The 15,965-nt window shown below is 38.1% G+C and overlaps 2 protein-coding genes across 2 annotated transcripts in view; one reads left to right on the forward strand and one right to left on the reverse strand.

Annotated features, from left to right (window-relative positions):
* The window catches only part of PPP6C (protein phosphatase 6 catalytic subunit), a 35,313-nt gene that overhangs the window by 10,132 nt on the left and 9,216 nt on the right, over positions 1 to 15,965 (reverse strand). Inside the window, exons 2-3 of the mRNA XM_003995865.6 lie at positions 4,541 to 4,636; positions 298 to 363 (exon numbers count right to left, since the gene is read on the reverse strand). Of these exons, the coding sequence (XP_003995914.1) occupies positions 298 to 363; positions 4,541 to 4,636 (162 nt within the window). The remainder of the gene's footprint in view (positions 1 to 297; positions 364 to 4,540; positions 4,637 to 15,965) is intronic.
* LOC109493969 (mitochondrial import inner membrane translocase subunit TIM14-like) lies at positions 12,091 to 12,515 on the forward strand. Its single transcript, XM_045043113.1, has one exon. It carries the CDS (start codon positions 12,091 to 12,093, stop codon positions 12,430 to 12,432), a length of 342 nt encoding a protein of 113 aa, XP_044899048.1. The 3' UTR covers positions 12,433 to 12,515.

The raw sequence follows: 15,965 nt of genomic DNA on the forward strand, positions 1-15,965 counted from the left end.
AAAAAGTGTGATAAAACAACAGTAAAATTAAGATTTGTGTCTTAAATCTATGGTTCTGGGCTATATTTCTGCCAGTCACTACTTAGGGCTACAACCCAGTCCTATGCACACAGCAATTTACTAAAGCAATTATTTTCAACTAGATGACATGGCAAAATGTAAAAAAATACAGAATCACCTTTTCATGTATTTAAATAGTGAATGTCACATGGCAATGAAATTATTACATAATTTACATGTAGCAAGTCAGATCCTTTCCATTTTAATAAATATTTGGTATCATTGGGGTTTACGTACCATAAATATGTAGTTTGTGTCAGGAACCTGACCTCCAGTTCTGAATAGCTCACAAAGGTCATAAAACTATAAAAGAAAGGCAATATATGCTGATTACAAATTCCTGTGAAGGAGTAAAATAATAAAACTGAGAGCGAAATGTGTAAAGAAGCATTTAATTAAGAAGACCTCAAATATTTACACTTACAAAAAGAAATTAAGTGTGAGCAAAACTGCCAAGCACACAGCTCTCAAGCTTAAAAAAAAAGCACTAAAATAAATCTCACAATTACCATTAAAGTCATTCCTAGATCATTAATATTACAGGCCTTCCCCCTCAAATTTCTGTCATTTATCTCCCCATCTATCACTTGAGAATTTTTTTTAAGTAATTTCTATGCGCAGCATGGGGCTTGAACTCACGACTCTGAGATTAAGACTTGCATGCTCTACAGACTGAGACAGCCAGGCATTCCATCACTTGAGTATTTGAAATAACTGATCATTTATCTAACTTGTCAATAAGCTAACCTAACCACCCCACCACATACTCAGTAGCTATTTTAATGAGACAAAAGATAAAACAAGTGGATAAGAGTTTCTTTCAAAGAATAAATTTACATGATACTTCATAGTATCTTGAAGAGCAAATCAACCTACCTTCCTACACTCTACTTTGGAGATGTGTGTACCCTCAGGCTCTACAGCTATGGAGTGTCTTCTCAATAATTAGTAAAACAGAACTGTTTATTTCATCATATTCTATTTGACTGAAAATTGGAAACTCATAAATTGTCCATTTGGTAACTTCAGTCAACTAGATTATCTTAATCCTAATTTCTAAAGAAAACTTCACAGTTTGTCTAAGAAAGGCTTTTGAATTAAAGGAATTGACTGTAATATATTATACCAACTACAACTAATTATTTCCTATACAGTTATCTTCTACACTTGAAACTAAAAAGTTATTACTTAAATTTCTAACACTTAAAACAGTACAGAAATCTTAGTCACAGTGAACAAAACTGAAATTTAAATGTTAACTACTAAAAGAAATAAAGCACTACTCTTTATAATGTTTCATAAATCTGAAGCGTTGTTACTTGCTTAGAGTTAAGAAAAACTTTAACAAGTTTACAATAAAATTTTCCTATCTTCTTAAAATTAGCAAGCAAATAAATGAAACAAATGTTCAACTCAGTCAAGTGGTAAACTTTTGTCCAAAGTATTTGCTGTCCATTTCTACTATGTAAAGACCTTCCCTTTGAAAGTATACTTCTCAATTCCCAACCCACAGATGTATATATGATATATATACATATCATTTACATAGTATATACACACACACATAATATGAGCATGTGTGTGTGTGTGTGTGTGCGCGCGCGCACACACGTGTTACTCTGGCCTAATATTTCCACTTCTTTGACTATATCCTAAGGGCAAAAAGAAGGAAGGAAGGAAGGAAGGAAGGAAGGAAGGAAGGAAGGAAGGAAGGACGGACGGAAGGAAATAAATGCTGTGTGAAAATATAGAAAATGTGTTACAACATCATTTATAACAACAAAAGAAACAACCTTCACGACTAACATAAGACACTATTTTAACAAAGTATGATCTACCAACTCAAAGGCCTGGACCAATCGTGAATAATGATTATAATGCCTGGGTGGCTTGTCAGTTGAACATCCAACTTCGGCTCTCATGGTTCATGAGTTCAAGCCCCATGTGAGGCTTTGCACTGACAGCATGGAGCCTGCTTCAGATTTTCTGTCTTCCTCTCTCTCTCTGCCCCTCAACTCAATCTCTTTTAAAAATAAATGTTAAAATTTTTTTCTTTTAAATACTAATGGTTATGATGGAAACTATGTAGCAAAATAAAAAAACAATTAGGGAAAAGAATGTAACACAAAAGTTTACCTATAATAAACTACACAATTTTGTTATGTAAAAATTGAGTATGTACACACAGAGAGTCAGAAAGGGAACATTTAAAGTTTTATAAAACAGTTGGCTTTTGTAAAGGTATGGTGGAAGTGTCCTTTAACTCCTATTCATGTTTATAGTTCTTATAGTTCTTATAGCTATATGTTCTTAAATAAAAACTTTTTAAGTTCCCATTTACCCTATATACATTTAAAAGATGATCAAATATTCTGCTTTAGGGACCCAACAGTTCCTGCCCCAGAATGGAAGTTTTGCCAGAATTAGCGAACATAATAAACATTTACTGAGAACATGTGAAGACAACTAAGCTTGTCCTACATTACTGGAAGCTCACCTCATCATTTCACAAATAATCTCTAATGTGTATTATGTTTTCCACATCACAGAAACTCTATAAATGTTCTCATTTTAAAACACAAGCAATCCTGAAGTGGATTTTATTCCATTGTTTGAGGCAAGGAAACAGCTGGCTAGCTCAGTAGTTTTTAAACTTCTTAGCTTCAGGAACATTCATAATTCATATTCTTAAAAATCAGAGGTCCCCAAAAAGTTTTTTGCTTATATCAACTGCTATTAACCATATTAGAAAACTAATCACTTTTTAATATTTAATTTTTTAAATCAGTAACAACTCATTAAATAGTAACATACACAGATTTCTAATGAAAAATAAACAATGTTTTCAAAAACAAAACAAATTTAATGTCTGGCTAAATAGATTTTCATAACCTGACTCTCTGCATTCAACCTGATGGGATATTTTTATTTTACAAAAGAGTATTTTAAGAACATTAAGAAATAACGGTACATATTCCTTTAATACATCAAAACTTGACAAGTGGTCTTTTCCTACTCTGTTAGTAACAAAGACAGACTGGTCTAACACTCTCAGTAGCTAACACACTGGTCATTTGGAAAACAGAAATGATATTTCATTATACATCACCAAAAATCATATTTGTTAATATCACACTAACAGAAAAGTAAGTAAGTAAGTATGTATGTATGTATGTATGTATGTATGTATGTATGTATGTATGATTTTCCAGAAAAGTCTTTAAGTATCAGAAGCTGATAGCCTCAGGGCACCCAAGTGGCTCAGTCAGTCACCTCCAACTCTTGATTTCATCTCAGGTTATGATCTCACAATTTGTGGGTTCAAGCCCTGCATTGGGCTCTGCACTGTCAGAGCTTGCTTGGGATTCTCTCTCTCTCCCTCTCTCTGCCCCTCCCCTACTTGCTCACTCGCGCTCTTGTTCTCTCTCACTCTCTCCCTGGCCCCTCTCAAGAAAAAAAAAAAAAAAAAAAAAAAGTGACAGCATAGGCCTGTCACAAGCTAAAGTAGCCTCTTTTTTTATGGAACACTATTTTTACTTGAGATAATGAAAGACATACTATGGGTATTTGGCAAACATCTTTGCAACAGTGAAGGAAGTGAGCCAGTCACTTCAAGGAAACAATTGACAGTATTTATTGCCAATGACAAAATTTGAGTTTTCAAATGAAAATAGGATTGAAAATTTGAGTCCACAGAACTGTCACTGTATCATATGTCTTACAGCCACAATTCCATTGTATGTATACAGCAGACTGAGTGAGTGTTCTGTTCAGCTTTCACTCCCAGTTTAAAACCAAAAACCAAAAACCAAACCAAAAAAAAAAAAAAAAAAAAGAAAAACAAATACAAATACCTCTACAAAACACAGAGGGTTTCCAGCTAGGCTATATGGTGACAGTAAAAGTCTAAAGATGAGGTGTACTCCTCCTGCCACTGCTTTGAAACTCTTAAAAAACAAACAAAAACCTAGCAGATGAGAAAAGGAGACAAATCCTCCTCCTCCTATTCTAGCAGTGACTTGCTGTGAAATCACGCACCAACAATTTTGTCTTTCTGAACCTTTGCTATCTCATTCCCACTAAGGAAATGATACATTAAAATATGACATGAATGAGTAAAGTGAATAAATAGAAATTAATAGAATAGAAAATTAGTGCCTAAAACCAAAGCACCTCCTGTTAATCACAATCACTGTGAACTGTCCACATTTATTTTCTCTCTTCCCCATTCCACAGGGCAATAATGCTGCATTCTATCCACTTTGCAAGTATAATTTCAACAAATTCCATGAATAATTTGATCACTGCTTTTACTCACTGTATTAGTAACCAGGAATCATTAGTGTCACACAGACTGAGGCAATCTACCAAATGACCAGCTGTTTTTGTTGTTTTTCTGGTGGCTTTTTCGCAGCACAAATGGAAACACACATGGACTATGGACAGTACAAAAGCTAAAAATCTGCTCATGAAATTTTACCTGTCCGTGTATGTCTCCACACACTGTTACTGGTGTTGATACTGGCTGGACATTTGACTCTTCTAAGAGGAGGTCACAAACATAGTCACATAGCCGCTGTAGAAAGAGAAAATAGAATGCAACCTTTCACTACAATATTAAAACTAAAGATCAAATGTAAAAAAGACAAGAATATGTATATTGTTTCATAGGAAAGGAAACTACCCTTTAATGATTCTATGATATGATTTCTGTCTGTTTTTTGCCTTCATCTCATAATGCCTGCGAATGATACAATGGCTATTCCAAAATACAAACTCCCTGGCTACACAGACAATAGGTTTAAGAAAACATCTTTAAAGAAACTGTAAAATGATGTTTTTCACCAAACAAATAAATGTAAGAGTAAATAATTTTAACATGAAAAGTTTTTTATCTACTAATTTCTATCTACTAATTTTTTTTTTAATTTTTTTTTTCAACGTTTATTTATTTTTGGGACAGAGAGAGACAGAGCATGAACAGGGGAGGGGCAGAGAGAGAGGGAGACACAGAATCGGAAACAGGCTCCAGGCTCTGAGCCATCAGCCCAGAGCCTGACGCGGGGCTCGAACCCACGGACCGCGAGATCGTGACCTGGCTGAAGTCGGACGCTTAACCGACTGCGCCACCCAGGCGCCCCACTATCTACTAATTTTTAAAGTAAATTGCAAATCATGCACTTACCATATGACCTAGCAACTGCACTCAGCAATGAAGATTTATGTTCACATAAAAATCTGTGCACAAGTGTCCACAGAAGCTTAATTCATAACAGCCAAAAACTGGAAACAAATCAGTGTCCTTCAACAAGTGAATAACTGAATTAACTGCTATATTCATTCCATGGAATACTATTCAACAATAAAAGAAACCACTGACACATAACAACCTGGATGAATCTCAAGAGATTTATGTTGAGTGAGGAAAAAAAAAAACCCTATCCCAAAAGGTTACATAAGGTATGATTCCATTTATATAACACTCTTGAAGTAACAAATTTATAGAAATGGAGACCAGCTTAGTGATTGCCAGGGGTCCAGAAGTTAGGAGGAACAGGAGGGGAGTGGGTATGATTACAAAAAGACAAAATGAGGAATCCTTTTGGTAATGGAAATGTCTGTGTCTTGAATATGGGGTTGGATACATAAAACTACACATGTATTAAGATTGCATAGAACTGAATACACACACACACACACACACACACACACACACACAACACAAATGAGTACAATAAAAACTGGTGAAATCTGAACAAGATCATGGGTTGTGTCAATGTCAATATCCTGGTTGTGGTACTGCTACCACAGTTCTACAAGACCTTACTCCTAGGGAAAACTGAGTAAAGGGTACATAGGATCTCTCAGTATTATTTCTTTCAACTACAAATAAATCCAGTTATTTTGAAATAAAAATTAAAATTTAATTACAAAATGTAAACCTAAAATTGAAGAGTCACCCTACTTTTTAAAAAGAACTGTAGGGGCACTTGGATGGCTCAGTTGGGTGAGGGCCCAACTCTTGATTTCAGCTCAGGTCATGATCTAAGGCTTCATGAGTTCCAGCCCTGCATCAGGCTGTGTGCTGGCAGCACAGAGTCTGCTTGGGATTCTCTCTCTCCTGCCCCTCTCCCCACTTGCTCTCTCTCTCTCAAAATAAACATTAAAAAAAAAAAAAAAACTTAATGAAAAACCATTTGTCCTCTGAAAACATATCAAAAGATTTTGTAGAAGGAAAATGATTCTCCTAACAGTGCTATGGAGAAGGAAGTGTATCATCTTGCTCTCCATGGAGAACTGGAGGAGAACCTACCTTCCAAGACCAGTTTATACTACAGTCAGAGGCCCTACTGAGTTTTATGATAGGTCTGCCAAGAAAGGAGAAATTAAACTACACAAGCATTAAAAAAGTATTTTATTATTTTTTTAATGTTTTATTTATTTTTGAGACAGGGAGAGACAGAGCATGAACAGGGGAGGGTCAGAGAGAGGGAGACACAGAATCTGAAGCAGGCTCCAGGCTCTGAGCTGTCAGCACAGAGTCCGACGTGGGGCTCGAACTCACGGACCGCGAGATCATGACCTGAGCCGAAGTCGGCCACTTAACTGACTGAGTCACCCAGGTGCCCCTAAAAAAGTATTTTAAAAATTTTACTTACTTACTTAATTAATTAATTAAAAGGGGAGGCACCTCACTGGCTCAGTCAGTAGAACATGAGACCCTTGATCTCAGGGTCATGAGTTCAAGCCCCAGGTTGGGTGTACAGCTTACTCTTAAAAAAAAAAAAACAACTATACAGGCATAATGAAATTATTTTAAACATTAAAAAATCTAAACGCAACAACTTACTTAAACATATGAGAGACACACTTTAACAGCTATAGCTACTGTATACAGAGCCAAGCATAGGAAAGAACTCACAATGAGAGGGCAGGGGAGGCCCCTTGAAAGAAAATGAGGGGAAATATAGCTGCTCAGAAAATTTCAAAATAAAATGGCTTGTTATTATTCCTAGGGTAAGTCCATGATCTTCAAATACCACCTCAAAGGCAAGATCTTTCGTTTGGCCTAGAGTCCTTCTGGCCTTGGGTGTCTGCGTAGCTAGCTCCCTCTTGGGTTGAATTTCCCACAATCTTCAGATGCTTCACCGATCTTTACTCCTGCCAATAATCCATCCATTATTCATAACAGGAATAGACACCAGTGAGTAAAACAATGTTTCTGAACTCAGAGCCTTACCTTTACAATAAAAGATGGTCTCTCAAGGTTCTTTCAGTTACACAATTCTGGCTTACATTTGTAAAGGAAAAAAAATCCAGCTTTTTCTTTCCTATGTAGGGAAAAACTCAGTCTTCCCTAGCGTGTGCTTCTTTCCTGTGTGTTTCCTTTACTAGTCACACAGAACATTCACACTCTGGTCACCAAATGTGCAGAGGTTTTTTCCCCCACAACAAGAAATTCTCTGTGACACCAGCTGGTTGTCCTACAATTTAACTCAATTCTGCCACTACCCATCCAGATCCCACGAGGGCTCCGTCCCACAAGACTGTGCCACCTCTTCCCCACCACAGACACATACTACAGACATCAATCACAAGTTCAGGTTATCACCTATGTTTCTGACCAACTGGCTGCAGATCAAAGGTTATGGAGGTTACAAAGATCTCCTCCTTGGGTTTAATTAATTTGCTAGAGCAGCTCACAGACTCAGGAAAACATTTACTTACATTTATCAGTTTATTAAAGAATATGACAAAGAGAATGAATGAACATCAGATGGAATGTTCACCCATACTTCGGGGATTTTATGGAGACTTCATCATGTAGACATGATCCATTATTAACTCCATTTTCAGCCCTTCTCTCTCTGAAAAGAATGGGGGGCAGGACTGAAAATGCTAAACTTCTAATCACGGTTTGGCCTTCCCAGTGACCAGCCTATATCCAGGAGCCATGTAGAAGCCCACCCAGGGTTACCTCATTAGAACAAGACATTCCTATCACCCAAGACATTATAAGGGTTTCTGTGATAGGAACTGGGGGCAGAGACCAATATACATTTTCTATTATATCACAGCACCAAAGACCACCTATGTCAAGGGGGCCTGGGTGGCTCAGGTCGTGATATCACTGTTTGTGAGTTCGACCTGGCACCAGGCTCTCTGCTCTCAACTCAGAGCCTGCTTCAAATACTCTGTGGCCCTCTCTCCCACTCACATGCTCTTTGTCTCTCTCTCTCTTAAAAATAAATAAACATTAGGGGCGCCTGGGTGGTTTAGCAGGTTAAGTGGCCGACTTCCATTCAGGTCATAATGTCATGGTTTTTAAGTTCAAGCCCCAGGTTGGGCTCTGAGCTTTGCATTTTCTGCCCATCCCCCACTTGCATGTGCACCTTCACACACACCCCCCCCTCAAAAATACATAAACATAAAAAAAAAAAAATACCCTCCTATGTCAAATCTCTCACTGGACCCAGATGATAAGACTGAGACCCACAAGCATTCAGGTCACAATGTTACTTAATTTTTCTAACAGATCTGGGATCCTGGTTACCTACCTCTTTTCACTGTACTATCTTGAATATTCAGCTGTTCAACATAACAAATATTTACTGAGAGTCTAATATGATTACCAGTTATTATTCTAGAAACAAAGTAAATAAATAGTAATGACCAAACAGAATAAAAGCCCTGATCTCAGGGGCTTATACTCTAATGAGGAGAGGTATAGAAAATAAACAAGTAAAAAATATATACATATTACTTTTTCAGATAGTAATAAGAGGGAAGGAAAAAAATGAAGCCCTGTAATAGGGATAAAAATGGCAGAGGTGGGTAGCAGGTACTGATATTTTAAATGGGGTGAGCACAGAAGCCTTACTGATAAGCAACTTCTGAGCAAAAATCTAAGAAAGGTAAGTTTATGGGGGAAACAGCACTGAAGCCAGAGAGAACAGTAAGTAAAAAATGCTCAGAGGTAAAAGCATGCTCGGTGTTTCAGAAACATCAAGGCTGGTGTAGTTAGTGGACTGAATGAGGAGAAAAACAGAAGTGCACCACAGAACACTTTTAGGTCCTTTGGGGTGAATGTAAGGACCTGGGCTTTTAATAGGAAGCCACTAGGAGGTCCTAAGCAGAAGAGTGATATGATCTTATGTCTGCTATGTTAAAAATGGTCTATGAGGAACATGGGAGTAGGGAAGAGGCAAAGGCAGAAACAGGCACACCAGTTAGGATGCTTCTACAATAATCTAGGTAAAAGTTAATACTGGCTTGGACTAACATCATGAAAATAGGAAATGATCACAAGTGAATGGATTCCAGATGTTTTCTGAATGTAGTATCCACTAGGTTTGAGAACAACTAGATAGAGAGTGTTGAAAGAAAGGAATCAAGCATGACTCAACGTTTTTGGCTTAAGTAACTACAAGGATGTTAATAGTCTTATCAAGATGGTTAAGACTCCAAGTAAAGATTTCCTTATTGTAGATTCTTTGGGAGAGAGAGAATCCCAATCAGGCTCCACGCTGTCAGGATGCAGTCCAATTAGGGGTTCGATCTCACAAACCCTGAGATCATGACCTGAGCTGAAATCCAGAGTCACACTCTTAAGTAACTGGGCCACTGAGGTGCCCCAGTTTTTTCTTTTAAATAGATTTAATTTTTAGAGCAATTTTAGGTTCATAGTAAAATTGAACAGAAGATATAGAGAATTCCCATATATCTTCTGCTCACAAACACATACAGTTTCTTCTACTACCAACATCCCATATCAGAGTGGTACGTGTTACTAATGAACCTACATTGATACATCATTATTATACAGAGTCCACAGTTTACATTAGGGTTCACTCTTGGTGTTATACATTCTGTGAGTTTTGACAAATGTATAATGACATGTATACAGAATAGCAGAATCATACAGAATAGTTTCACTGCCCTAAAAATCCTCTGTGCTTCATCAATTCATCTTTCCCTTCCCCCAAACCCTGGAAACCACTGATCTTTTTTACTGTCACCAGTTTTGCCTTTTCCACAATGTCATACAGCTTGAATCATACCTTAGTCTTCAGATTTGCTTATTTCATTTAATGATATGCATTTAAGACTCCTTCATTTTTTTTAATGTTTATTTTTGAGAAAGAGAGAGCGCATGCACACACGGAGGACGGGTAGAGAGAGGGGGAGACAGAGCATCCAAAGCGGGCTCTGTGCTCACAGCAGAGAGCCTGATGAGGGGCTCAAACTCATGAAACCTGAGATCATGACCTGAGCCAAAGTCGGACGCCTAACTGAACCACCCAGGCACCCTTCCTTCATGTCTTTTAATGGCCTGACAGCTCATTTCTTTTTAGTGCTAAATAATATTCCATTGTTGGGGCACCTGGGTGGCTCATGAGGTTAAGCAACTGACTCCTGACTTCAGCTCAGGTCATGATCTCACAGTTCTTGAGTTTGAGCCCTGCATTGGACTATGTGCTGACAGTGTGGAGCCTGCTTGCGATTCTCTCTCACCCTATCTCTCCGCCCCTCTGCTTTCTCTCTCAATCTCTCTCAAAATAAATAAATCAGGGGCGCCTGGGTGGCGCAGTCGGTTAAGCGTCCGACTTCAGCCAGGTCACGATCTCGCAGTCCGTGAGTTCGAGCCCCGCGTCAGGCTCTGGGCTGATGGCTCAGAGCCTGGAGCCTGTTTCCGATTCTGTGTCTCCCTCTCTCTCTGCCCCTCCCCCGTTCATGCTCTGTCTCTCTCTGTCCCAAAAATAAAAAAAAAAAAAAACGTTGAAAAAAAATTTTTTTAAACAAATAAATCAAATTAAAAATAATTTTAAAAATAATAATGATATTCCATTATCTTGGTGTACCTACTTATTTATCCATTCACCTAATAAAGACATGTTGGTTGCTTCCAAATTTTAGCAGTTATAAATAACACTTCCATAAACATCCATATATAGGTTTTTGGGTGAACATAAGTTTTCAGTTAATTTGGGCAAATAGCAAGGAACATGACTGCTAGATCGTATGGTAAGAGTTTGGTAAGAAACTGCCAAACAATCTTCCAAAGTGGCTATACTATTTTGCATTCCCATTAAGCATGAATGAGAGTTCCTGCTGCTCCACAACTCTGCTAACATTTGGTGTTGTCAATGTTCTGGATTCTGGTCATTCTAATAGTCTTGTGGTGGTATTCCACTGTTGTTTCAATTTGTATTTCCCTAATGATGCATGATGAGGAGCACCTTTTCATATGCTTATTTGTCATTTGTATATCTTCTTTGGTGGGGTGTCTGCTTCTGTCTTTGGCCCATTTTTTAATGGAGCAGTTTTCTTATTATTGAATTTTAAGAGTTCTTTGATTTGCATATTTTTTAAAAAACCTTTTTTAAAATGTATTCATTTTTGAGAGACAGAGTGAGCAGGGGAGGGGCAGAGAGAGAGGGAGACACAGAATCTGAAGCAGGTTCTAGGCTCCAAACTGTCAGCACAAAGCCCGACATGGGGCTCAAACCCACAAACTGTGAGATCATGACCTGCACTGCACCTAAGTCGGACGCTCAACTGACTGAGCCACCCAGGCACCCCTGATTTGCATATTTTGGATGAAAGTCTGGTATCAGATGAGTGTTTTGCAAATATTTTTCTCCCAGTCTGTGGCTTATCTTCCCATTCTCTTGACAATGTCTTTTACAAAGTAAAAGTTTTTAATTTTAATGAAGTCTAATTTATCAATGATTTCTTTCATGAGCAGACTGTTTTGATTTGTTTGAGTTTAGTTTGAGGGACAGGGAATGAAGAATTCAATTTTCAACAACTTCATTGAGATATAATTCACATACCAAAAAAATACCTCCAAAATTCAGTTGTTTTTTAGTATACTCAGTGTTGGGAAACCATCATTGTAATTAATTTTAGAACATTTTTGGTGCCTGCTGGTGGTGGCCTCATCACTGTGTGGGAACTGGTTGGTTGCAAACTCTGGGCTAGGAAGGACCACGCTCTCGGTGAAGGTGGGGGAAGCAAGCCAAAGCCATGGCCAGTGCAGTGGCAGCAGTCGGACTGACTGTTGCTGGTGCAGGATTTGCAGGCCGTTATGTTTTGCAAGCCATGAAACACAATATGGAACCTCAAGTAAAACAAGTTTTTCAAAGTCTACCAAATTCTGCCTTCAGTGATGGCTATTACAGAGGTGGGTTTGAATCCAAAATAACAAAACAAGCAGCAGCATTAATACTAGGCGTAAGCCCTACTGCCAATAAAGGAAAAATAAGAGATGCTCGTCAACAAATTATGCTTTTAAATCACCCAGACAAGGAAGGATCTCCTTATAGAGCAGCCAAAATCAATGAAGCTAAAGATTTACTAGAAGGTTGAGCTAAAAAATGAAGTAAACGTGATGAATTTTAAGTTCTTGTTAGTTTATGTATACAAGTGCCAGCTTTTTAGAATAAAATGCCTCAAGCTACAAACTAAAAAAAAAAATGTTCATCACCCCTAAAAAACTATGTACCCATTGGTAGTCACTTCCCACAACTCCACACCACCGCACTAGGTAATTACTAATCAATCTACTTTCTGTTTCCATGGATTTGTCCATTCTGGACATCTGGCCTTCTTTTTTTTTTTTTTTTTAATGTTTATTTATTTCTGAGAGAGAGTGCAAGAGCACAAGCTGGGGAGGGCACAGAGGGACAGAGGATCTGAAGTGGGCTCTGCACTGACAGCAGACAGCCTGAGGGGCTCAAACTCACAAACCATGAGATCATGACCTGAGCAGAAGTTGGACACTCAACCAACTGAGCCACCGAGGTGCTCCTGTCCATGTGGCCTTTTGTGCCTTTTGTGGCCTTTTGGCTTCTCATGCTTAATATAATGCTTTTCCGGTCCATCCATATTGTAACCTTTGTTATTATTTTGTTCTTTTTTATAAATAAATAATATTCCATTGTATGTATTTACCACATTTTGCTTATCCATTCGCCAGTCGCTAGACATTTGGGTTGTTTCCACTATTTGGCTAGAAGAATCTGATTTTGACATATTAAGTCTGAGGTGCCTATCAGATTTCCAAGTGCCTCAGATGTGCTGTAAACAAGTGATCAAATGAGTTTTGAGTTCAAGGAAAAGGCTATGGGTCAGAGAGACCAATTTAGAGATTGTCAGGATATACATACATACATACATACATACATACATACATACATGAATGAGACTAGAAGATATAACTAAAGTGGTAGCTACAAGCAGAGAAAAGGATAAGATCAATAAATGATCCTTCAGATATACCAATATTTAAAAGTTAGGCAAAAAAGAAGGAACAAGCAAAAGAGACAGCTTGGTGAGACAGAAAGGCAACCATGACAATGTGGTATCCTGGAAGTCCAGTAAACAAATGGACTCAAAAGAGGAGTGATCAAAGGGCGGGGACAAAAAAAAAAAAGAAGAAGAAGAAAGAAAAAGAGGAGTGATCAACTATGTTCAATGCCGCTGCAAGGTCAAATTTTGGAGAAACAGCGTAGGGCTGAGAGGCAATACTCCTTTACTCCTAATCAACAAGTACTAATCCCAGATTATGTTATCCTCTAAGACAGAAAAGGGGCACACCAATTAATGCCATGGCATAGTTCAGAGGTTAAGAGCACAGCCTTTGAAATAAAAAAAGACCAGAGGCCAAACAATCAGCTCTATCTCTTACAGATTACTTAGCTTACTGTCCATTACTTAGCTGTGTATCCCTGAGCAAGTTACTTGATTTCTGTGTCTCAGTTTCTTCATCCACAAAACAGAGACACCTACCTGGGGATATTCTAAGTATTAAATGAGACAGTGCATGCAAAGTGCTCTGCAGAGTTTTATACACATACATACACAGTTATATCCTCGATCTACTACATAATAAGTGTACAATGAATTATATAACACATGACCCAGAAGGAGGGGTGCCTGGGTGGTTCAGTCGGTTAAGCACCTAACTCTTGGTGTTAGCTCAGGTCATGATCTCACAGTTCGTGAGATCAAGTCCCACATCAAGCTCTGCACTGACAGCATGGACCCTGCTTGGGCTTCTCTCTCCCTCTCTCTCTGCCCCTCCCCACCCCTCTCAAAATAAATAAATGAACATAAAAAATTAATAATATATATTTTAAAAAGATTTTTAAAATTAAAAACTTAAAAATAAATAAACAAGGGCACCTGGCTAGCTCAGTCAGCAAGAACATGCGACTCAGGGTTGTGGGTTCAAACCTCACGATGGATGTAGATATTACACAAAAATACCTTTATAGGGACACCTAGGTGGCTCAGTCAGTTAATCATCCTACTTCAGCTCAGGTCATGATCTCACGGCTCATGAGTTCGAGTCCCATGTCGGGCTCTGAGCAGGCTCTATGCTGACAGCTTGGAGCCTGGAGCCTCCTTCAGATTCTGTGCCTCTGGCTCTGTCTGCCCCTCCCCCACTCACACTCTGTCTCTCCTTCTAAAATAAACATTAAAAAAATTTTAATAACATCTTTATAAAGAAATAATCTTAAAAATAAAATATTTAAAAAATTTAAAAACTTTTACAAATAAATTAAATTTTATGATATAAATTACTCCTCAATAAGTCTATTATATATATATATATATATATATATATATATATACATCTGTATGTATATACATAACCTGTTACTGTAAAAAAATAATAATAATAATTAGGGGTACCTGAGTGGCTCAGTCACATGAGCATCTGACTCTTGATTTTGGCTCAGGTCATGATCTCACAGTTTGTGAGATCAAGCCCGCGTCAGGCTCCGTGCTGACAATGTGGAGCGTGCTTGGGATTCTCCCTCTCCCTCTTTCTGTGCCCCTTCCCAATGTGTATGCATGCACTCTCTCTCTCTCAAAAGTAAACATTAATAATAATAATAACCATCTTGATGAAAACCACTTAAAATCACTCCTTATAGAGATGGCTGCTCTTCCAATTTCAAACATTTCTGAAATGTTTTTTCTGATATTATACAATTTTTTTAAATAAGAGAATATAATGATTTTTAATTTTTTTTAATGTTTATTTTTGAGACAGACAGACAGACAGAGCGTGAGCAGGGGAGGGGCAGAAAGAGAGGCAGACAGAATCCAAAGCAAGCTCCAGGCTCTGCACAGAGTCCAGTATGGGGCTAGAACTCATAAACTGTGAGATCATGACCTGAGCTGAAGTCAGACACTTAACTGACTGAGCCACCAGGCACCCCTACAGTGATGTTTTAAAGTACCTATCTTGGGGGGGGGGGGGGCATAAAGTACCTATCTTGGGACCTTACCCACCTTATTTAGATATAATGCCTTGTCTAATTAATATTTATACTATTTTTTCAGGTACACTCACCAAACCTTCTCAAAGAGAATTTCACCAATGTATTTATAGAAGTACTTTGCTGATCTGTATAAGACTGAGCAGAGTTTTCTATGTGTTGCCCATGAGGCCTGCATCTTTTCAGGCATTTGCCTCATTCACACTCCCTTCTGGATTTTACACCTTTTAAGAAAAGGTCAAACTTCCATCTGTGAAGGTCGGAACCCATACCAGGAGTTTCAATGTTTCCCCCAATACATCCTCTGACACAAGCTGCCAAAGAAGCTACCTCCCATTCTTCTCTCCATAATGCATCTCTGGAAAAGTTCTCTATTTCCTACCATGTTGATCAGGCTACTTGCCCACTCACGAAACTGTTAGTTACTTGTAAATTTGGAGGCTCCACTGTGTACATCCCTTTGAAGATCAGTTACTAAAATGTTACCCAAACAAACCTACAAACCTACTACAAACTCCATCCTGAATTAAGCCAATCTGTCCTTCAGGGAGGCCTGTCCTCACTCTGCATTATACTACCCTCCTTTCCCAATTGCTTTTTCCCAAATTA

The sequence above is a fragment of the Felis catus genome, chromosome D4 (assembly GCF_018350175.1).
Source record: "Felis catus isolate Fca126 chromosome D4, F.catus_Fca126_mat1.0, whole genome shotgun sequence".
In the NCBI taxonomy this organism is placed as follows: Eukaryota; Metazoa; Chordata; class Mammalia; order Carnivora; family Felidae; genus Felis; species Felis catus.